The sequence below is a fragment of the Anser cygnoides genome, chromosome Z, assembly GCF_040182565.1.
Source record: "Anser cygnoides isolate HZ-2024a breed goose chromosome Z, Taihu_goose_T2T_genome, whole genome shotgun sequence".
Lineage (NCBI taxonomy): Eukaryota > Metazoa > Chordata > Aves > Anseriformes > Anatidae > Anser > Anser cygnoides.
The window spans coordinates 68,754,300-68,779,205 of NC_089912.1; the positions used below are offsets into that span (position 1 = coordinate 68,754,300).

Genomic DNA, 24,906 nt, shown 5'->3' on the forward strand with positions numbered 1-24,906 from the left:
TGATATCTTTTATGCAGAAACGCCAATGGCTAGAAAAGTTCCCAGTTAGTGAAAAGGAAAGAAAGGTTCTGGGACCTCTGCAATGTAATGTAATTCACTGTGAGGCATGGAAGGGGCTGAGAATGGCCCTACCACGTCAAAAGCTTCCCAGTAGAAAAAAAAGTATCTTATTGTCAAGTCTTGGTGTTCCCCTTTTGTCTACAGATGGAGAACTGGGAAAAGGAAGGAGAATGAAAAAGGATTTTCCATCATAAAATTTTCAACTGCAATAAAGTCATCAAGGCCCACAGGCAGTTGTTCTAGCTTATTTAGGGATTGAACCCAAGAGGCTGAGACATGAAACACAAAACTCAATTCTCAGACCCCCATCTACCTACTAAGCACCTACCTAAGCTCCAGTACCTAGGCTTGACAGGTTTTCACTGCTACAACTTAGTGGCTACAGCAAGAACGCTGTAAATTCTAAAATACAACCCAAGGTGAGATAAGTCATGACCATGAAGCTGAGCTACTTACTTCGATTCTCTTCTCAAACTTCTCTCCCTGTATCAGGCGATCAACATAGATTTTGGGAACATGAATGTCTTCTGGGGCAAATGCTCCTATATCAACAATTTCTTCTACCTACAAAGAGAAAAGAGAAAATGAAAATATTTACAAACAATATTAAATAAGAGAATTCATTAGCAGTTAAATTTCAGTTAAATATACAGCGGATCAAACCACTGAAGAAAACTAAGAAATGGGACAAAACAGATATTCCCTTTAAACTAGGCTATTTTTGATGTTTATCTTTCCTCTTCTTTCATACACAGCAAACAGTAGACTTCTTTCAAAGGATATTTCTCTATACATATTGGACGTGGTTGATTTTTTTTGCAGCACAATTTGTACAACCACCATGAAGAATTATGCCATGTCAAGTTACATCAGAGTTGTCTGTATCTACAACTAGTTTACATCCAAACAGGAGGAAACAATAAGCTGGCAACAAAAGTCAGAATACAAAGAAGAAGCATGGATTTAAAGGATACAAACACAGAAGCTGGCTTGAGGTTTCTCCACAGTGTACTCAAAAAAAAAATTAGAAAAATTTGAAATGTAATAATTAACTGCAAGAAAGATTCAAAGAGCTAGAAGTTTCTATAGTTTGTGAAACAGAGATTCAGCATGGAATGATACCAATGCACACATGGTACATTTAAAATGTGATCTAATTGGAGAAACAGACTGGGGTTTTCCTTTCCAGCTTTGTCTGAGTTCAGGGTGCTCTAACTGGAGACCCTGATACAGCCTCACACCTGCAGCACACAGCCTGAGCCATTCCTGGTGCTTTTCCTGGAAAATCTCAGGTGCATAGAGCACATCTCATCCTGTCACAAAACTCACAAGACAGACACTGCGATGGGACTCTACCTTCATCAAACCACAGAGAAAATTTATGATGTTGAAGCAATGGATCTAAGATAACATCTCAAATAATCTACTTGAAAGGAAATTAAATAGCTTCCAACCTGTCTTCCGTTGCCATCAGAAGCTAATTAAGCTTTCAGGAATATCTGAAAGAAGTCCAAGAATTCCAAAACAAGACCCTGGGTGTGACGTATCAGTAGGGTTACATCTTTCGGCAGCCATCACCAGAGAAGCAACATTAAAGAACTTAAAATTCAATTTAACATCCTACTGTTACTGCATAATGTGATCAATAATAAAATCTATAGCACATCTGGTAGACAACTACTTCCCTACTGTGCCAAGCAGTGTGGCAATAAACACACAAAAACAAATCCACCATAAAAGCAGCAGAGGGAGAAGAAAAATTAACAGACTGAAAATCACAGGATCTGAAAAAGATGATCCCTAAAAAAAAAAAAAAAAAAAAAGAAGGAAAAAACAGCCATGGGGTAAGAAGACAGGAGGAGACAAGATGTAAGGCAAAGGTTGCAAGGAAGAGGCTTTAACAGCCAGTGACACAAAACACAGTGCTCATGGATATCAGAATCACAAATCCAGAAAGTGCAAGGCTACAGGAATTTTTACAAAAGGAGGAGAGACAATGAAATCAGTATTTTAAAAACTCAGTCCACTGTATTCTGGAAAAAAATGGTGCAATTGCATCTATACCCTCTCTAAATTGTCTCACTAAATTGAAGGTTATTACTTTATACATTCATTTTAAAGTTAATAAGGAGACCAAGTCAAACACAGGGCAAGATGAAAAATCCTACAGCTAAAGATGTTCTCCAGGAGCTGGGACTACTACCACAACATGCTCAAAGGGAGGAAAATCAGGAGACTGACTTTAAAATGAAGCTATATACAAGCAGATGATCTGCTATCAGCAGAACTCCCAAATTCACCTTGCCTAATTATGTTTGTCTTCATTTATCAGGTGGAAAATTAGGTCTGGGGAATACTAATTGCTACTGATTTGAACTTCATCATAAAAAGAACTACTTTTATTTGCTTCAGTAGCTGAGGTTATAAAATCAAAATCTTTGCTGGCACAGTTCAACCAAGTTCAACAGAATTGTGCTGTCAGAAGACTTGACACACTGCATCCCTCCCCCTGTAGAATACACAGAATAAATAATTTATCCAACAATACCAGATTTTGTTATTAGTCACCAAACTCCCTTAATTGGTTAGCATTTTATCTCTTTGGAAACAGCCATCAGCAAGATAGCCTTTCCTCACAAGAACCATCAACATAATTATTTATTTTCTCAGTACATTATCCTAAATGAGTGTAACACTGACAAAATGTATTTTGCCCTAGGGATTTTAAATGAGCCTAAGGATCCCTGCAGACTGGCACACCTTTGTGATCACAGGCAGCCCTCTACTATTCTTACTGGTGTCCCGTAATTTCCATGTTCTACCATTATGTCAAATGAGCATCAAGTATAATTAAAATTAAGTATGTTTGAAATATGCATGTAACAATAAAATGGAATTTTGAAAAGGGATTGCAATTTTGCCTGTAATACAAGAATACAAATTTGCAAGAATACAAATCATCCACTTCTGCAAGTAAAATTAATCAGCACATTTCTTTGGAAGAGTAACAACTCTCATTGAGAAAGTACAAATATGATCTGATTGCTCCAACTCTCCTTCCCAACTGTGCTCACAGAGAAACTAGATGATGCTCCACTGAAACACTGGAGGTTGCTGGCAGCCCACCTCTATCAGTGTTGCCTGCACTGCTACCGCAGATGAAGCTAGGCCAACAAAACTGAAACAGGAAATCTGATGGCTATGGGAACCAGCAACGTAACTTTCTATTAAGCACTACTGTGACCAACACAAGACATAACCCAAGCATCTTTCTAGATAAGAATGATAATCAAAAAAATAAACATCTCTACAGCTGGGCATATTCAGCTCCCTTTCATACTGCACATTATTTTGCAAGTCTTTTCTGTAACACATCTATAGTCTAATCCTCAACCACCTGCAGACACATAGGAGAAAATTTATATTAAAAATTAAGAGGATGCGTGTGAATTTTATAAGAAATATCTTTATTCCTGTTTTACTCTCCATTTTATTTATCTTTCTGATCTTTCTCCCCTCTATTTGCCTCAGGCTTTATTTTGTCACAGCGGAGAATCCATGTAAACATCTAAAATCCACATACGACATCCTGCCCAAGTGACAAAAAAAAAGTCTGGCAAAACTTAAAGAGGGAACTAATAAGGGCAGACCACCTCTTGTACTTTTTTGAATTAGTAACTCAAATACTTTGGTACTGTTGAAATTGTCTTGATCACGTTTGTTTTCAATCTTAAGCTCAAAGTGATAGAAAATTAACACATCTTTGCTACACAGGTGAAGCTAAAGAGTAACTTCAAGCGACCATATGGGCTGAGTTCTCTCTTCTGTGAAGGTTCTGATTCATGACTCAAACATTCTTTCACTGGTTCAAGAGTTTCACAATATCAGTTTCCTTCCTTGGTGTAAATATCTTTGCAAATCTTCCTGATTGCTGACAATGGGAGCAGAATGAATAATTTCAAACATTTCTGAATACTGGTTTATCTGCAAGTACAAGCAGAACACAAAAGCTGTTCTCTGCTATGATTCACAAGAGCCTTCTGCCATTCTTTTTGGTATCAGCACTCATAGAATCAATGGTCACTTGTTTCAAAATATCACTTCCTTCCGCAATTTTCATACACTTTCCCTTTTTAAAGAAGTTTTAATTTTGCTTATGGAAATTCAGCTAGTATTCTGAAGTTTTAACTCAGAATTTCTAAAGGCTTCTAGAGAGAGAAAGGGAACCTTCAAGGTTATGAACTTCCAGTAAGTAAGATAACAAACACGAGTTCTAGAACAAAAATTGGCAAGGAAGTTATAATCACACAACTTTTCATGTCAAAACAGCTTGAAACTTAAAAAACGTTTACTTTGAGAACTCACTTTTTAGCCTGTTCCTGTTGCCTAATTAGGTGCTTTATGATATGTGAAATGTTCTCAGCTATATCTGTTTTAAATCTCAGTTTTAATAATAGTAAGCTATAACCTGACATGTAAACATAATTCCTTATTACAACCAAAAAAAAAAAATCAACAACAGGATAGGGGGAGACAATGAGGATGGCTGTGGGCAGTGGGTTGGTGATTAACAAAACCTATGCACTTATTTTTAAAATGGCTTTATTAAATTCCTCTAACGCTGTCTTCATTATCCCGGTACCTTTCAGTTCATCAAACTAAAATAATAAAAACACACAGCAGAACATAACTAGCAAAAACATGACAACAAACAATAGAAGAAATAAAACAAATTTACCCCCTTAGATGCTAGAGACAAGCTTATTAGAATGCTTCTTCAGTTCACTGCTGGAAGAGTCAGGATGTTGCTGCAAAATTCATTGTAACACTTATAAAATAATACAAAGTTTAAAGAAAGAGCTATGAGAAAAAGTTGTGTCTGTTTGTCTACTCCAGAGAAGACTGAAGGTAGTCAGGAACTGTGATAAACCATTCCCCATAGCTAATACAAACAAGAAAAAAGTCTTAATTGATTTTAATTATTTTGACTGAGTATAACAAAAAGCTTTGATATTGTAAAATGATGGAATATATACTCTGAAAATTGTCATTGGAAATTAAGAACAGACTATACAGACTTACTGGGCTAGAGGGAAGAGCAAATTAGGTTATTATTTACTCAGTTCTGCCTGAATGCAGTGAGATGAAACAGATGATCTGAATTCTGTTCTGTACTTTTCTGGTTCTAAGATCAGCCACACCATGAAATTTCAATTCCTGTTAAGTTTCCATTGCAATGAAATAACCATCAGTCTATTTCCATCCTGAAGAAGAGACTTTTACAACAACTCTAAAAGTGAGCAACTACTCAGTAGTCTGATAAAGGTATGTCTTGGTCATAATCAGCCAGGTCGTGTTCCTGTCAGACCTGGAATAAATTTCTTCGTAAGCGTATCGAGACACAGGAGAACAGTAAAAATCTGTAAAGTGCACATTTATTAGAGAACCTTTAGGCTAATGAGGCTGATCTGGGTCACACTAAAGGTCCAGTTAGTCCAGTAAGCCTCCTTCTCGACAAACAACAGAAGCTTAAAAGACAGCATGATACTCCTGGCTATCTTCTGCCAGCTTCTAGCACCTACAGTTTAGGAACCTCTTCAGTCAGAGGCTGCACATAGACCACCTTGCTTCATAGCTTCTGATGGACCATGAACTTATCTAATAGTTTCCTCAGCACCCAAACGATATCATACCATTGCATTTCTCAGATTTAACTAACATGAAAAATATTTATCATTATGTCTTGTGATTTCACTGGGTGATTCCTTTTCTTGCAATGGAGGAATAGGAGGCAGTTGTTTTTGATTTGTCTACTCTGTACCAATGAATATTCTATTTACCTTAAATATTTTCTGGTAGTAGTAGACTTATCCTCTGTGAGCACTGCAGAGAAAAACAGTGAGACCTGTTGCCAGTATTTCATATCTGAACATTAAGGAAGCAAAACTGACAAGAATCTCCTACGTTTGCCATCATGCGGCTATAGATTCTTATAATTTAGGATCCCCTGCTAGATTACACTCCTTTAACCTTTGTTTTCTCTGTTCTGTGTCTCCTCAATTACCTCCACTTATAATTGCCTCTGGCTTAATCTCTTTTCTCACATTTCTCTGTACGTGCTGCCTCCATTCCCTGCAACAGCCGCTCTCCATTCCATGCACTTAACCTCTTCCTCCACACTGTACTAGTGACTGCAAAGAAGTATACAGACTGCATTAAATTGCCTGCTCCTGGTACTCACGCGTAATTGTTCTGGGATAACACCTTGAAAGAAAAGAGGAAGTATACTTGATTATCTACAAAAGCTGTCTACCTGTAAAGTTGTGTGCTTGTATGCATGAATGAAAGAATTTGAAAAAATTAGGTGCTGGCCTCCAAAAAACCTTTATCACATACATAGAATTATACTTCCTCAGAAATTTAGAAATTGTTCAACTTATAACACTACCAGGATACACAATATTCTTAAGTTTCAAGAAGAGAGAAGATACTGAAATTTCTCAAAGGAATAATAGTAAGAATATAACATTCTTAAAACAATGTATTTTGCCTTTATTTTTTCCATATAACTGGGCAGTTTTATCCAAAATAAAATAATCACTTATGCATACTCACTTAAATACAGTAGAAGTGATTTTATAGAAGAGTAGCAACTTCAGCAATAGATGCCTGTTAACAATACTACCTGTAAATACGTACTGTAAAAATGACTCTGTATGTACAAACCAGAACTTGCAGGTTTTTTTCCTCATGATGTTTGCAAAGTAGGTAACAAAGAAAAAAACAGTGTCTGCCAACTATTACTGGTTACTGACATACTCCCTTAAACTGATGGAAATGCTTGTTTGATTGTTTGTTTGCCCCAGTACCCAAACGGGGCCTACAGGAAAGCTGGGGAGGGACTCTTTGTTAGGGAGTGCAGTGATAGCACAAGGATAATGTCCTTAAACTGAAAAAAACAGGTTTAGATTAGATATTAGGAAGAAATAGTTTACTATGAGGGAGGTGATGCACTGGCACAGGCTGCCCAGAGAAGCTGTGGATGCCCCATCCCTGGCAGTGCTCAAGGCCAGGCTGGATGGGGCTTTGGGCAGCCTGGGCTGGTGGGAGGTGTCCCTGCCCATGGCAGGGGGCTGGAACTGGGTGACCTTTAAGGTCCCTTCCAATACAAACCATTCTGTGATTCTATGATTGACACACGTTTGTCTATATAATTCTGTATGCATCTACAAGAAAAAGTGATAAATGACAGCAATTTTCTTGCCATCTTAAATTCATTCATTTGAATTTTGGCACTATTTTTCAACTGTAAAATTCATTACCTGAATTAGAAGTATGAGGGATTGCTTTAACACCCAGCAAGCCCGAAGCCCCAGTAACTATAACCAAAAGAAACACAGAATCATCCAGGTTGGAAGAGACCTCCAAGATCATCCAGTCCAACCTCTGACCTAACACTAACAAGTCTCCCACTAAACCATATCACTAAGCTCAACATCTAAACATCTTTTAAAGACCTCCAGGGATGGTGACTCAACCACTTCCCTGGGCAGCCCATTCCAATGCCTAACAACCCTTTCAGTAAAGAAGTTCTTCCTAATATCCAACCTAAACCTCCCCTGGCGCAACTTTAACCCATTCTCCTTCATCCTGTCACCAGGCACGTGGGAGAACAGACCAACCCCCACCTCTTTACAGCCTCCTTTAAGGTACCTGTAGAGAGCGATAAGGTCATCCCTGAGCCTCCTCTTCTCCAGGCTGAACAAGCCCAGCTCCCTCAGCCGCTCCTTCTAAGACTTGTTCTCCAGACCCCTCACCAGCTTCGTTGCCCTTCTCTGGACTCTCTTGAGCACCTCGACGTCCTTCTTGTAGCAAGGGGCCCAAAACTGAACACAGTACTCGAGGTGCGGCCTCACCAGAGCCGAGTACAGGGGCACAATCACTTCCCTAGACCTGCTGGCCACACTGCTTCTTATGCAGGCCAGGATGCTGTTGGCCTTCTTGGCCACCTGAGCACACTGCTGGCTCATATTCAGCCAACTAACCCAGCCTCCTGCAGTAAGCACACCTCAGCAGGCTTCCTAAAACCTTAAAACCTGGTTGTTTTGATACCAACATATTTTGATAGTTTGAAGTCATCAATAAACTCACACTAATAGTGATTGGGTTTTGTGATTTGTGCTTTGTTGATGAAGTGAGTGATTTCACAGGGCTCAATACTTAATTATATCACACTGAACTGAGTAACAGTAGTGACAACAGAAATTGGAACTTAATTATACTTTCACCTTTTAATTATAAAGCGCCCAATTTGTATTCAGTACCTAAGTTCTTGACAACAAATGGAACATCACCATTCACATTGAATAGATATAAAATTGATTTCTCAGCTATGGAAAAGTCAATTTTGGAAAATAAATTTTTACATTACATTACGTAGTTTTCAAACAATTAAAATAATGGGAGAAGAGCTTGGGGGGTAATTTTATTTATTTATTTTTAAGTCCCGCAGTCATTGAACAAATTCTTCATTTGTTAAGGGCTTGCTAATGGCAAAAGAACCTGCTTAGCCTGTACTAGGTACATCTGCCGAATAAGGTTACTGACCACATCCCAAATCTTTCCATTCCTGAACAGTGTAGCTGCTAACAGTAATAACTCTACTGGAATTATATCATTTAACATTTTTTCAAATGAAATTTACTTTGCTTTAAATAAATTATTCCTGTATTTCACTCCTTATTTTCATAGATTCAAAACTATTGGATTGACAAGAAAGTAAAAATAAGTAACAGACTTTTTTTTATTAAAATTGTTCATACATTACCAAGAAGAATTGAAACCTAAAGAAGTTATCTTTAATCTCAACAAAAAGATTATATTTTCTTATTCATATCAGAGAAATAACAAATGAAAAGAGACTGAAAGAGATCTCATCTCCTACGCATTCAAAGAAATTTAACTTAAAGGTCAGGAGACAAATTTAAGCTTTACTGTCAAAAATGAATTAAGAGGAATTTAAGTACTGAAGGAAGAGGAGGAAAACTTAAAAAACCACGACCAAATACAAAACAAATTTACTTGCAGCATTCAGGAAGGAATTCTTTTTAATTCCCAGCTTATGCAAGTCTCACTAAATACCTCTGAAGTTCAAATACATCTAAACAAGAATCAGCCCAGAGCATGCTAAACATGACATATACATATAGGAAGGTAATCAGGGTAAAACAATGCAGTAGCAGCTGTTTTATAACAGATTGTTTTGGTGGTTCTTTCTGGTAAGAAGAAGAAACCCTGAGCTATTTCAATAAAAAAGACAAAAAACACATCCTGAAATGCCACTTTATGTACACATATTTATTAGTTATCCTCCTCATTTCAGAAGTTCACTATAGATAGTGGTAGTTCAGAAAGATTTCTGAAAAATACTTTACATACTACCACTGTTTTTTAGCTCCTCAATGAGGGATCAGTATGATATATTTGACCTCCAAGATCATAGCAGAGATACCAATAAATAAATAAATAAATAAATAAGAAAACCAACACAAAATATTACAGACAAATACAACTCTTCTGCAGTTTTAAGGAAGAAAGTAGCCAGAGTATTTTTCAAGGAAAATACTGGAAGAAAGAAAACAATTGATGGTAGTATGTGATGAGGCTTAGACAGTTTCCACAGATTCATCAGAAACCACAGGAATTTGGGTATCAAGAGATTTTAAGTTATAACTCTTAAGAAAAATAAAACTTCACTTACACTTAATTACTATCCTTCCTGAATGCTGCCTGGGAAGGAGAGCACTAAACATGCAGGGGAATAAAGAATAGGAATAAGTGCTTCACAGAATCAAAGAATATTATTTGAGGCTGAAACAGACATATTAAATCAATCTTTCACTTTGTAAGTAATAAATAGGTTGGTTTTGTTTATCTTAGCCTAATGAGAAAATTCTGATTCTGATTTCCTTCCCTCTAACAAGGGTGCAGAATCGTCTTTAGCACATCTGATATCGTAACTTATAAGAAGTAGTACCTCTGATCTCCTGATCATACCAAAGTTTCCATTCTGTCTCTGTATTTATTGATCAGGGAGAATAACCACTGAAGCAGATCAAAGCAATACTGATTGGCATAAAATTCCTAGTAGAACTCTTACACAACTCTTGCAAACTGGTTTACCTTTTGCTTTTGTAATCCTCCTCTCTCCAGCGACCTCAGAGTAGAAATACATTAATCGTAGATATCTTTGCTGTCTCTAATTAAAACAAATTATTCAAATAAAAATTTAGGACTCTCAAAAAACTATGCATTCATTTAGCCATTTTTGTTCTTGTGACAGAAAGTCTGAATGTTGCCTTGAAGGGCTGGTTGAGTGGCTAACTTCATATAATTCATCTGGTTCTCCCTTTTCCCATAAACTTCCTGGCAGACGTCTAACTCAAATATTTGGTTAGCACATATTCAACCCTGATGGAATCTGTTGTCATTCATGACAAGCAGCAGATCATTTCTACTTTTACCATGGCTCAATTTACTCCCTTAAATCTGGAGTTTCTTTAAATCCCAGATTAGATCTCATTTTGAATGAATGAAGCACCTTGCATCTACCATCGCATTTCTGTAAAACGTAATTCCTGTAAAGACAAACACATGTAAAAACTGCTTTACTCAACGTATGAATGACAGGAGAAACTGAATGCCTACACAGCCAGCTCAGGGAAATCAAGAGATGGCCCACTTCAAGGCAGGGACAGTCTTCTAGTTGCTGGTGGCAAAGACAAGTACAAAGCACATAACCCATCCTACATGCTTTACAGGAGGTGACCAAACATCACAGCTGTCCAAGCTAGGAAGCCTGTTTCTCAGCTGGCCTTATCTCAAGATTCTACAAAAGCTATGAGACTCTTTGGAAGACACAAACATGACAGAAAAATAAAAGCATACAACAGCAAACCATCAGAGCAAAGCAACAGAAAAAAGGTGGGTAAACACTTGTCTGATCCACTTAAGAAAGCTAAGGTGAACCATGAGATATCAGTATACCTTCCATCAGCCTGGAATTCAAATAGCCAAAAAATATTTGCATAGAAATGCAAACGTCTAATTTGAAGGTCACGTGGGAATAAAATTAGTATCTGAAAATATTTTTTATTAAAAAGTTGTTTACTTAAAAACTACTAGATGTGCTTGTCCATCCATTTGCAGCTCTTGATGCTTTGTGTTTAAGAAGTTCAGTACTTTGAATCTTAAATGTAGAACTCCAAATTTGAAGTTGCCAATTAGAATCCATGTTAAACTAATATTCCTTTCAAAATTCAGAATATGTATGTGCATAATTAAGTCAGAGGCAGAACCTACAACTTTATTATCAGAACCAGGAGGGCAGTATTGCTCCTTAGCATACCGGCTTACACAACCCGTTTGCTACATATCTCCCTCATTTTGCTCAGGAATATATCCCAGCTCTCCGCCTTTCTTTTCCCTGTTTTTTTCAACAAGAAGAAAAAAAAATGTAATACCTCTGACTCATTCCAAAGGTATTCAGAAAAACAAACAACAAAAAAGTCCCTATTTTTTTCAATTATTTTTAAAAAAAGAAATATCAAACATGACTTAGAAATAGTTTAGCTGTCACTTTCTCTGGCTTAATCACAAGTGGCAAAGACCATCTCATTCAAAGGACTGAATTTCCACACAGTGGACTTCATGAGTGCAAGTCTTTTATAAAGCAATTTAACACAGTTTGGGAAAAAATGGAAGAGTAGTCTGCTTTCAAATGAACACCAGGAAATTTAGCCTCTTTGGGAGATGGTAATAAAGAACTACTTTGTGGCCTGCATTCATCGTTTTACTATCTTTTACAGCTTGCTGGAACAGCAATAAATACTCACATCTGAAAAGAAAAATCAGTATGCTATGAAGTCAAGACAGTCTTGATATCTCAATCCTTTACTTCTCTTTAAATCATCATTTTCTTCACTTAATAATATTTTAAAGCATTTTCAGGGAGGGATGCTGCAAGACAAGATAAAATCTGAGCTACTGATTCAAGCGACGACTCCAAAATTCTCATTAGAGTTACAAGGATGCAGCATTTTCAAATCTCAATATTTTGGCCACCTAATAAAATGCTGTTTCATGCCAGTAGGTGTTACTCACACTGTGAACTAAGTTTTTGTATTATTAGTTTGAACTTCAAATCTTCCTTACTTTGTATACTAAGAATCTCCATCAGAAGTGACAAAAAGTTATTAATAGCATAGGAAACAAATTTTAACTTTAAGACTTAAATAGAAATATACATGCACATCAAGTCTTTGAATCATCCCTAAGACTCTCTCTGCATCATCTTCTCAGTGATATAATTATGTAAAAGGTGATTTAAAATGTAAATACAGAAATCATTCACTGATTAATGTATCTTAAGCACAAAGCAGGGCTTAAGAACTACCATTAATTGATTGTATATGTTAATACATACAATGAAAAATTCATTCTATAATATTTTAAAATCCTATTCAAGTTCTCTTAACAGAACACGAGTATGATAAAATAAACGTACTTCAAAATGCACAGTTTTAAGGCAGAGCATAATGGATTTTCTAAAAATTGTTATGAGAAAAACAAACAAACAAACCACCTTGAACTTTGCTTTAGGAGCCAACAGAGGCTTTCGCAGCACAATGACTCCTGGCAATCTGCAGTATCTACTGATCAACCACAGAGTTGCATTAGACTGTTCTTTTTGAATGTCATATTTGTTCTTAACATACATGACAAGGATAAAAGGATATTCAACACATCTACATTGAACTTCTTAAGCTGAATGTGGAGAATGCTCATGATATTCATTCCAGAAAGTATCAATTTTAAAAGAAAAAGAAGAGAGAGAGACAGAGAGAGAGAGAGAGACAGATAAAAGAATAACAAATTCAACTCTTTCAGCACCATATTACACGTAGGTAAAAGTGTCTGAACAATTTGATCTGCTATGAATTTTAACAACTTAGCATTCACTACTCCAGCAATAAAGTGTCAAATCTGAACCCATATAATTTAAAGTTATAGATTAAAAAAATAAATAAAATCACCAGTAGAAAAACCCCACAGCTAAACTAACTCTAAAAGAATTTTCCTCCCCTGAAAATCAGAAGCATGCAAAAAGAGCTACCTTTTGAAATATCTTCTAGCCCAGTCTATTCTAATGCTTCTCAGAACATTTCAATATGGTCTGCACAACAGCTGTAAAAATGTTCTGCTGTCCTGCTCTCTCTCAACTAACACATGCACAGACAAGAGGAAAGAATCAAAGAATCAAATCAATAAAAACAACAAAAGAACATTAAAATCTGGCAGTGGCCTTCCTTTTGGCAAACTAAAATTACTGTGGTAGTCAATGGTGTGCAACAGCTTCCATGAGTTGCTTTTCAAAAAAAGTAGTCTCCAGTCCTTCTCAGACTTGTTCTTTAACCTTCTGTAAATGGCACCACAACAGTGAAACTGCTTTTTAACATTACTGAAGAACAAGGCAGAAAAAGCATTAAGTCCGTCAGATTTCATGGTATATGTGGTGGTTTCTCATTGACGGCCAACTAAACTCCACCACCACATGGTTGTTTCATTCCCCTTCCTCAAATGAAGAAGGGAGAGAAAATACAATGGAAAATGGCTCAAGGGTTGAGATAAGGACAGGTAGAACACTCACCAATTACTGTCATGGGCAAAACAAACACAGCATAGGGAGACTAATATAATTTATTGCCTATTACTAACAAGCTAAAGCAGTAAGAGCTAAAAGCAAACTAAAATCACCTTCCCTCCCATCCACCCTCTTCCACCTCATCCCCCCCCCGAGTGGCACAGAGGAATGGGCAATGGGGGCTGCGCTCAGTCCCTGACGCTTCGTCTCCGCCGCTCCTTCACGCTCACTCCCTGCCCCTGCTCCACGCGGGGTCCCTCCCACGGGATGCCGTCCTTCCCGAACTGAGCCTGCGGGGGCTGCCCACAGGCAGCAGCTCTTCAAGCACTGCTCCCACACGGCTCCGTACCACGGGGTCCATCCCCCAGGAGCAAACTGCTCCAGCACGGGTCCCCCACGGGCGGCAGCTCCCCCCAGCCCCCCTGCTCCTGCGTGGGCTCCTCTCCACGGGCTGCAGCTCCGGCCCGGGGCCTGCTCCTGCGGGGGCTCTCCATGGGCCGCAGCCTCCTCCAGGCCACATCCACCTGCTCCACCGGGGGCTCCTCCACGGGCTGCAGCGTGGAGATCTGCTCCGTGTGGGACCCGTGGGCTGCAGGGGGACAGCCTGCTGCACCAGGGGCCTCTCCACAGGCCGCAGGGGAACTGCTGCTGCCTGCCTGGAGCACCTCCTGCCCTCCTGCTGCACTCACCTGGGGGGCTGCACGGTTGGCTCTCACCCCCCCTCTCTCCCAGCTGTTGTTGTGCAGCAGTTTCTTTTTTTTCCCGCCCTTTCTTCAGTCCACTCTCTCAGAGGCCCAACCAGTGTTACTCATCAGCTCGGCTCTGGGCAGCAGCAGGTCCCTTTTGGAGCTGGCTCTGATCTGACATGGGGCAGCTGCTGGCTCACACAGGCCACCACCGCAGTCCCCTGCTGGGGTCTATCAAATCCTTGCCACATAAACCCAATACAATACTTTGCATTGACAATTTTACTGTCTTCATCAAGAAGTGAAATATGAACATCTCTCGCCTTCCAGCTCACCATGTATGTACTCCTAAAGATGTCTTGCCATTTAAAAGTTCTTCTCCACTGGGCTGGAGCTTTCTGAGTTTGCTTCTAAGTGCATAAGACTTTTTGTTTGGTTGCATTTTTGTAACGCTCAGCCTCACTTATCTGACCTTGTTTTCACTTTCTGTCATTTTCCTTTTCTGCATTTGAGATAGTGATAATTGTGATCAAGGTGATACTCTATTGTTCTCCCAAAGCTTTCTCCATCCTAGAAAAGTTTCTTCTCATGCCCTTAACAGTCCTTCCTTAATTTCATTTCTTTTTAAATAGACCTCTCAGAAGCTTTCACTTACCAAATCTATGAGCTCACAAAGTCTGGCTTCCTAAAAGCCATTCCTGATACTTTGCCATTTTCCATTCTATGCTTTCTAAGGAACTTGAGCCTGCATTTTATAGTTACTATCCCACTCAAATCTTTTTTTGTTCACTCATATTTTTCATCTCAGTTACCTTTGAGAAATGATACTGCAATGTCTGTAGTCTATAACTGGGTTCATATTTATCTAAATCCAGATCTACAAATATCTCTGATTCAGGATTTAGTCAAAACCTAGGGATATAAATCCAGTCATGCAGTCAAAGTCCCTGACTAACCCCTAGATGTTTCAGATACAGACTTCCATATGTAAGTGTATATATTATGGAAACTAACATTCTGTTGTAATTTCTGCCAAAAGCTGAAGATATCATAGGACTAAGCAGTTCAGTACCCACCCTATGCCAAATGAAATATTCCTATCCTGCAGTCCCCTGGGATGCTTTCAGCAATTGTCCACTGAGCACACACACGGTCATCCCTGAGTACCTAGATAATGCTATCAAAAATGGCTATCAAACACAAACCAGTGTTGCAGCACTTGCTCAGAAGGAGGGGGTACGCCTTGGTTGTGTGCCCTTCTGGACCTCAAACCCTAAACTGAAGTCTTTCAGAAAGATGTCTTAATGCAAAGCCAGTGCCCATCCCAAACTGAGAATTGCTTCCTGTACCAAGATTTGGTTTTGAGTTCCATGGCTGGGGCATCCAGGCAAGTAAAAAGATTTTAAGATTTTTTTTAAAGATTCTTTTTCCCCCTTAAAACAGTACTTATAGGTATTTTGCAATAAACTGTCACTGTGTAAAAACCTTGAAGAATTCCTCAGAATGGAGCTATGCATCTGAGGAAAGTTTTGCTAGTGTTAAAACATTTGGTAGAGTAGACATTAAAAAAAAAGTTATTTTTTCAGTTTCCTCAATAAAACACAATGCCATGATTTAGCACAGATAACAGCGTACAAATGGCTTATTTCAGTCTGCTTCTGTCCCTCAGTGTAGCACAGTTCATTGTACCTGAGATAATGACGCTCACTGACGTGGCTGTGTTGTTACCAGGCAACCAGAGATAAAATGCAGGGTTTAATGATTTTTATTTAATGTATTTTTATGAGAAAGTACACTCTCTTTTTTCCTCCTGTGATATTATTTGAGGTGGAAATGCTGTTTACACAGGGAAATATATTTAGCCATCCTCTTGCAGTCTGAACAAGAAAATTATTCAAACTGGATATTCAAACAGCCAGTCAATAAATATTTCTGAACACATTGACTATTACCATTCTCAAACACTTATATCGTGGCAGTGGCTGAGATCTAAAACCACTTTGTCAGGAACAAGCATTCAGGAGGTCTCACAGCAGAGAATAACACTGGCAGGGAACAGACAGCAGCTTAGTGGTGTTGGGGCTGTTACAAATGTCCATGCAGTTGTCCAGGGCACAGACAATTTAGCCTATGCTTAAATCACCCTTCACCTCTCAGTACTGTCATGATGCTTGACCCTGGCAAAATCATCACCAGAGCTGTCCCTCCTGGTGGGGCTCTGCTCTCAAGAGCTTCTGCAGGAAGATGCATATCTTAGGGGGCAGCCTAACAACACAGCCCTTGCCCTAGCAGTCTGGGCCACACATCCAGGAGGTAACACTGTAACTCCAAGATGCTATATGTTCCATTTCCCATCACACATCTCAACTAATCTATTGGCAAGCCTGACAGCAGTGCCAGATGATGAACTCAGCAGACAAGTTCTTCATGAAACAGAGAATGTCTGGAAAACATTACTGCAGATGTAAGACCACACAAGCCCTCATGTTTCTCCACGTGACAAGCTCTTCCTCTGCACCTTTACAAGGCCCCATGACTTGTCTGTAAATTGTGACTACTTTACAGCCAGTGAAATCCTTTTAGACTGGCTGATTTCCCAACTGTCCTACCCTTGCTGTAGGAACGCCTTCCCCATGGGAGCAAGAAAGTGTTCATATATCCGAAAATCAACTGAAAGGCACTGGAGGGCTCAGGTCCAAACAAAGCCAGAGCTCTAACTGCATGATGGATTTCTGAGAGTTACGCAAGATGAAGTGACAAGTAAATGTAACAAAAAAGAACCATTCTGGAACTCAGCACTGTAGAGAAATAAAAAACAATCAAATTCCTGTGTCATTTTGCTTTCACATACAGATAAGGACAAACTAACTAAAGTTTTTGATACTGAATTATTTAACATTTTTCTCTGCAACAATTACCTATCAAAAAACAGAAATCACACAATTCAGTTCAAACTTCTTTTTGACCCTTAATATTGGTCATTTTTAACTGAAAGTAAAAAATCCACTAGTAAGCACAGTTGGATCTGTCCAGATGGTTATCTATGTTTCACGAATCATCCTTACTATCAAGCATCTTATCAGGTTCTATTTCCTCTCACTTCGAAAGACAAAGAAATGCATGTAATAGTTCAAAATACTTGTGTAGTTCAGTAAACACCTCTTGCATTTCATTAGAAGTTTACAACCGATATATTTCCAATCCCAGAAAGGCTACTGCATTTGGTTCAGAACAGCTACTTCTGAACGTTTAACTGGTCAATATAAAGAAGGCTTAGGGTCAGATACTTCAACCTGAAGTTTCTTCTACGGGAATTTTAAAATCAGTAACCTTTCAACTGTGAGCCACCGACTAAGTGGTAACATTACAGACTTACTTCTTCCTCCTCCTCACAAACCGCTCTATGCACAGACAGCCTTTTTTAAGAAAACAAATTTTAAGCAAGCAATAGCTATCAGTTTGTGGATTTGTGAGTGTTGGTTTTTGCATGTGTGTGGCTCTGCTTTTATTCTTCTTATCCACAAATGCTGCCAAGTTCTCTCACCTCTGAACTCTTACAAAAATTAAGTCTCTCCATACTTCAGCAAAGACAGCATAAAATGCCACACTGACTTGAAATAGAGAATGTTTAATACATTAAAGAAAAATGTGTTTTCAACTGTATATGCATGTCAGGCATGCATGTGGAGCTTCACAGCTCCACAGCATATCTTATGACGGTAAATAACTAATCCAACTGATTCCCAGTGTACTCCCTAGTTTCACCAAGTTCACAGACACCTTGAGATTGAATTTCCAGTATTTTTTATTTCCCTTGATAAGGATCTCACTAGGTCCAGTGTCATTCCATATTTTTATCAGTGTTCAGAAACTAAAATAAATCTGGGGAAAGACTGGTGCAATAAGAAATATGAATGAAGCAGCAGTACCAGACAGCTGATAAACTGAGTGTTTTCAAACTTAACGTATTTCTAACACAAAGTTAGACAACTTTGGGCAAGGAATAGCCACCATACTTCCAGAATGCATGCTGGAAATCATTGATTACACCTTTCCTGAAGTATGCCAGAAAAGGATTGACAAGGTGTAGGCAACTAACTCTAAAGGAAACCCCTGTAAAATGATCAGCAAGAAATATGGGTGTGCAAACAATGAGTGCACCAGGACTGGACAGAAGAGTAACTCCACTTTTGCAGGTGACAGTAGTGGTATCAGTATTGTAATGTGAAGACACTCGTGTTGGTCACATCTGTAGATTTTCAGAAAAGCAACAGAGGCAGAAGGAGATGGAGATAAAATGTATAGGAGAGCTGACAATGTTTTACAGTTAGAATCATTAAGACTTCAATCTGCTTATCATATCAGCAGCACTGAGAAGCCACTCCGTGGGAAGGAAATGCCAGCTTCACAAAGGTTTCTAATCTAGCAAAAGAGAGCAAAAGCATTGGAAAGAACCTAAAGCCAGACTAATTACAGTAAGAAGACGTATTTATACCAGTGAGAGTGATTAGCCACTGGAACAGTAACAGAAACAAGGATGGGCTTTCTACCTCTTGCTTTACTCAAAACAAGGCAGGATAAATTTCTGATGAAACCTACCTTCCAAAATTCAAGTTACACTGATTCAACATGCTTACTGAACTTATTACAAACATAATTCAATAGCCTAGTACCTGTGCTTATAACTCAATATTTAGCAAATGAAGTTCTGTTTCTAAAAAAGATTGCTTCTAAAGGACTGGGTAAAGCTAGATGTATCCAAGAAAGCAGAGAAGAGAAAAAAGTAACTCACCAGAGTATCTACCAGAAATAGCAAATCCCTTTGTCTCTGTATTTACAGCATCAAATTTTAATGAATGCTGTAAAAACTAGTTTCTAGCTTAAAAACTAGTAACATGGGGCAGGGGTGTGTGTGGGGGGTGCATCTACTTTCTGCTAGTTACCTGCCTCAGCTTGGTACTTCTGGACAAGCAGATGTTGCCAGCCTAAGTCCGGTTGCATAACAGGTACAAGGTTACAAGTTCAAACTCAGGATACAAGTGCCAGACAGAAGCTATAATCCCACAAATCCCAAGTAATCACTGCATGACTCTGCAGACAAGTCTGACCTGTAGCTAGTGGTGACAGAAAGGAGCAGGGATGGCTTCAAATCTGTACTCGTAGGACTGTCTGCTTAAATTAAGTTAAATGGTCTGTGAGTGAAAAACAAACAGAGCTAGGAGCAGGTATCAGAACTCAGAAATCTCTGCTGCCAAGGAAGTATCCGAATTACTGGATTACCAAAATTTTTTTCTTTCTCACTGTAAGTGGGATTGAGAATTTTACCTTTCAGCCTTGAACAACAAAACTAAGGAGCCTTATGAAAGTCTTTGCAGTCGCCTCAGTTACTCAGCAATCAGCTCTAGGCAGCTGCAGGCTGACAATCCTCAGTACTGAGGATGTACTAGATGTCATATTGAGACAGTTCTTTCTGGTTCCCTGGGTTTGAACTCTTAAATCCTAACACAGCATCCTGAATTCTACTTTGGAAGAAATACTTAAAAGTTAACCCAAGGCATTGCATTTGGCTTGAAATATCTATTTGTCCTAAATCTCTGCTTTTCACCCATTAATTAGTTAATAAATAGCTAGAGTTGTAAAGTAACATTAATGTGCTATCTGGCAAAAAGCAGTTTTTAAATGGTATAGAAATTGCAACAAGACTCAAGGTGGACAAAGTTAAAGGCAGATACTCCAAAGATTAAGTGGAATTATAGCAAGAAGGATGTCACATAATTGCTGCTCCTTGACAAGAAAATTCTACCCTATCACATGTGGATAGAAGAGCAGAGAGAATGAGATGGAATGTAGGTGGAAGGCTTTGATCTACTCAAATTCTCTAAGCACCAGACTGTGAACAAAGTATGAAGGGTGAACGACTAGAATGAAAGGGAATGATGAAGGATTCTTTACTTCATTTTTAAATGGAAAAATATTTTAAGCCTTTCTTGGAAACCAATTGTGAAAATTCATGTACTGCTGCCAAACTGTCGCTAAAAGTCATTTAGCAAATTCTATGGTATATTTTGCTATAGCTCTGTACAACAGAAAGAAATAACTTCCCAAATGTATTATCTAGAGATGTTTATATAACATTTTACAGATGTTTTTACAAAAAAAAAACCACAAACAAAAGCAGATGAACCCAGAAGAGACCAAGGCAATCTTCCGTTTTGAATTTACTGAAAGTGGTCTAGAAGAGTTTCTTTTGATCTTACTTGAATCATATTTAGCTTTTTTAGGCATATTAAAAAAAACACTACCAGGGAGTGAGAAAAAGCCAACAGTCTATCTTTCAGATACTACTATGCCCTAGCAACTCTCCAGTCACCAATATATTTCCAGTATAGCCTCCTCGATGTTTTCAAACATTATAGTTTTACACAACAAGGCAAAAGGACAAAAAGATTGGAAGAAGCTTCTAGATCACCTAGCCAATCGTCTTTCTCAAGGCATTATCAAATGTTTGTATCTAATTCTTGCCTGTTATTTATACAACTTATTTTTAGAGACCTCAACTGTGATAGATCCATGATTTGCTCAATCTATGTTGTTACACGTTTATCCTCATTATCAGGAAGTTTTGCATAAGGTCTTACATGAATCTTCTCACATGCAGCCTAAGTGTATTGTTTCTTCTTTCATCCATGTATTTTCTTATTTAACAAATGCAAAACCTTTCAAAGGCTGATCACAAAAAATGAAGTCCTGGTCATAATCAGATGAAAAGTGATAAACTGAAGAACCATGGTAAACTAATCACTACAACTGAACGCAGTGTTAGGAATAGCTAGTCAAAGAATACAGATTAGACCACCATCCCTTATACAAAATTCACCAAGTGAGTCAAGAAAAACAACTCTGTCCCCAGAATGGCATGAGAAACAGAGGGGTCTGTTGCGTATGGTTGTATACAGCTTACTACTTTTCAACTACCTACCTCCACCACGGTTGTCTTGGCAGCTTTGCACATTGGCTGGTTGAAATTTCTTGCAGTTTTCCTGCAAAAGAACAGAAAATGAGTAAATATTAAAAGTTGTAGAAGGAAAGACATTTCAGAACTAAGTTACATCAAGTATCTCTGTAACACGAACATCACAAATCTTTCTGCCAAATAGCTAGAAGACTAATAAAAACAAGAAGGAAGAAAAAGTACTGTGGAATTGTGTAAGATGCATATGAAATTAAATCATATTTTCCTACATCAGAAAGTATTTATTATATTTCTTTTGACTTTTAATCAGCACATTGTCTAATTGAAATTGGGTATGCTACTGATACATTCATTTATCAGATTCAAGAAAAGCAGCAAGCTGGGCTGTGTACAAGGTACCTTCCCATTACTTCACCGCACAAAGAATGAATTTCATCTCCATAGGGGAGTGAGCACAGGGCCTAACAACCTCCCAGATCCCACATATGCCTTCATAATTTAGACTAGGCAGCTATATGGACTTGGGCTAGCACTTTGCACAGTAGTAAATTTAATCCAATTCTCTTGATTAAAAAAGCTGTGCCAGTTTTGGCACTCACTCAAGACTCTGGCATTCATCCTAAGTATTCCCACACAGTATTTCTGTTACAAGGAAAAAGAACTTCTAGGAAGTAAGGTAAGACATGGTATGTACAACTGCACCTGGATCATACCGGACACAAGGAGAAACAAGTGACCCATGTCAGTTCTTCTGTATTTTCCAGAAAACAAACAAAACTGTGAGGTATAACATTTAAGAAAAAATATATATATTTTGGTGGGGTACCACTGATTTTAAAGGTAGAATTCTGTTTTGTTTTGTTTTATTTTTCTTTTCTTTAAAATGCATGAAAATAGGGTTCTAAATAAGTCAAGACCTTTTTTCCCCCCCTTTCCACACAAATATTTCTTCCAGACTATCCTTGTTTCCCAATGTCTTTTCCTCTTTTTTGCATGCTCTTGTCTAATGACCATACCAAGCGCTATAACCCTAATGAACTTTGGCATGCTGCTGCCACCTCGTGGCTTTGGGGAAGGAAGAAAATGGAAACGTGCAAATCCTCATCTGCCATGCATTTAGGACCGTTTCCTAATGCAGAGACCTACAGAATGCAAACTATATCCCAAAACACGTATCTTGAGCAATCCTGTCTTATTGTCAATACATGGCAGCTGTGAAGCTTGTAACAGAGGCTGCAGAAGGCATAATTTGTGGCTGCATGAACACAAATGCAAGAATAGGTTTAGTTTGTATATTAGGAAAGATGTCTTCACTGAAAAGGTTGTGAGGCACTGGAACAGGTTGCCCAGGGAAGGGCTTGAGTCATTATCCCTCGACGTATTTAAAAGTCATGTAGACGTGGTGCTTAGGGCCACAGTTTATTGGTAGACTTGGCAGTGCTGGGTTAACAGCTGAACTTGATTTTGGAGGTCTTTTCCAACCTAAATGATTCTATGATTCTACAAAAAAATAAAAAGCCTTGGAATTTATATCTTTTTCTTAATGTTTGAATGTAGTACTAGAAGAAGTCATTCAGAGAAATATACCCTTAAACTAGGTAGAGCACAAAATGAGGAGAAAAAGCTGAATTAAAATAGCAGGGGAATGAATACAGATGGGATAAGCAGATGTGGAAACAAAGAATTCAGTATTTCATCCCAAGTGACTATTTTTTTTGCCAAAGACCTTTTCAAGATTGTACTGGTTGGTCTGCCAGTAAAAGAAACCAATATAAAATTATTGCCACTTGAGGGGAAGGTACTAGAAGAAACATTTCAGTGTCAAATGAAGAAGAGTTAATGGGCTTGATTCTGACTCTATTTACAAAAGCTGAAAGTGTTTTTTGGTTAATAAAATTGTTTCAGTAGTAGTTTATGAGATGAAAGGTATTTTCTAAAGGGTACCTCAATCCAGAAGAAGAAAATTCAGGAATACTATTCTTACTTTCCAACACAGAATAGCATTCTGGTTTTTGGAGTTTGAAAAACAAAAACTATCTAGCAAAGGCTACCTTCTCATTTTGCAATAGATTTCTAGGTATCTAGACTCTGCAAGCATATGGATTCCTTTGTTCCAGTGACAGATTCATAAACTGATCCAAACACGTGGCAATGACTTTTCCCCCACAGGCAAAAGACAGCAAACTAATTCACAGAGAACTAGAAAAACCAAGTAAATCCATCTAATGCAGCCGAGCTGAAGGAACACCTCGGCTGTTTGATGAATTTATGTATTACAGAACCACTTGATGTGTGAAGAGATGACCTGACATAGCTGTCTGTGACAGCAGGGGGCCTAACTCAGGGCATCCTCTTCACTGCCCTGTTCTTTTGTCAGGAGTGTACTTTTATGGGCACCAAACCACATCTCGGACTGTAAAGTGAGAGTATACTGGGCTAGGCAATTCCAAAGCTGAATACTACCAGATGAAAAGGAAGCGCAGCCAAATCAGGTGGAATATTCACGGAAGCAGTGGAGCTGCCTGCTGTTGCTAACAAAGCCCCACGAAAGCTTTAAGATCCATGCTCCAGCTAAGCAAAACCAGTACCTGCATCAGACTAACACAGTGAAATGCTCATATATACATCCTTACAGCTAGCACAGGGACAAGGTGAGGTTATTTTATTATGTTTGAGGGAGTTTGGGATTATTTGTCTTGGTAATGGTGTATCGTATTGAAGAATGAAAGAGTTGTGATGCAGAACTGTCTGCTCACCATAAAGATGCCTGGAACAAAAGTAATGACAGCATATTGTATGGAACAAATGCACTAGGGAACCTGAAGTCACATGAAGAAAACCCTGTTTTAAAAGCTGTTTCCTAAAGGTATTAGTGCCATTCAGGATCCCAAGAAAACAGTATAGTTTCATGCAGGAGAACAGACAAAAAATCCAAACTGGCCTGCATGGTTCTAACACGTCTACCTGAAGTACATCCTTTATATTTAAAAGAAGCTCTTAGCTTGAGCATGACTAACAGTTTGGCAGTCACTCCACTCCTATTGGCTCAGCAGGTATCAGAGTCATAGGAAATCAGCTATAAATAGTGGCACACTGTTGTGAAAGCAGTGGCAGATGCAAGTAAACACAGAGTCTACATCTATCTAGGCATACACTGGAAAATAAAAACAGAATTTGCATAATGGAAGTAAGTATGGGAGTGTCACAATGATAGTGAACAAACATACAGAACATGTCACAATGTCAAAAATATAGTTTCCTTTATATCCTGTTGATGGAGCCACCTATAAAGCAGCTGTACTCTTTCCCCATTTTTATCCCCATATTTTTCAGTTGCTTCTTCAACTCATTGTTCTTCTCAATATATACAATCAGACTACATCGTTCAGACCCTTCACAAAGTAAACTGCAACTGATTGTTATAACGCTTACCTTTTCATCTGATAGCCATAAAACAAACAAATAAAAACCAGACATTAAACATA

General features: G+C 38.4%; 1 protein-coding gene across 1 annotated transcript in view; it reads right to left on the minus strand.

Moving 5' to 3' along the window:
• The window catches only part of OXCT1 (3-oxoacid CoA-transferase 1), an 89,572-nt gene that overhangs the window by 40,413 nt on the left and 24,253 nt on the right, over nt 1-24,906 (minus strand). The window contains exons 7-8 of the mRNA XM_066987599.1: nt 21,424-21,488; nt 517-620 (exon numbers count right to left, since the gene is read on the minus strand). Coding sequence (XP_066843700.1) covers nt 517-620; nt 21,424-21,488 — 169 coding nt within the window. The remainder of the gene's footprint in view (nt 1-516; nt 621-21,423; nt 21,489-24,906) is intronic.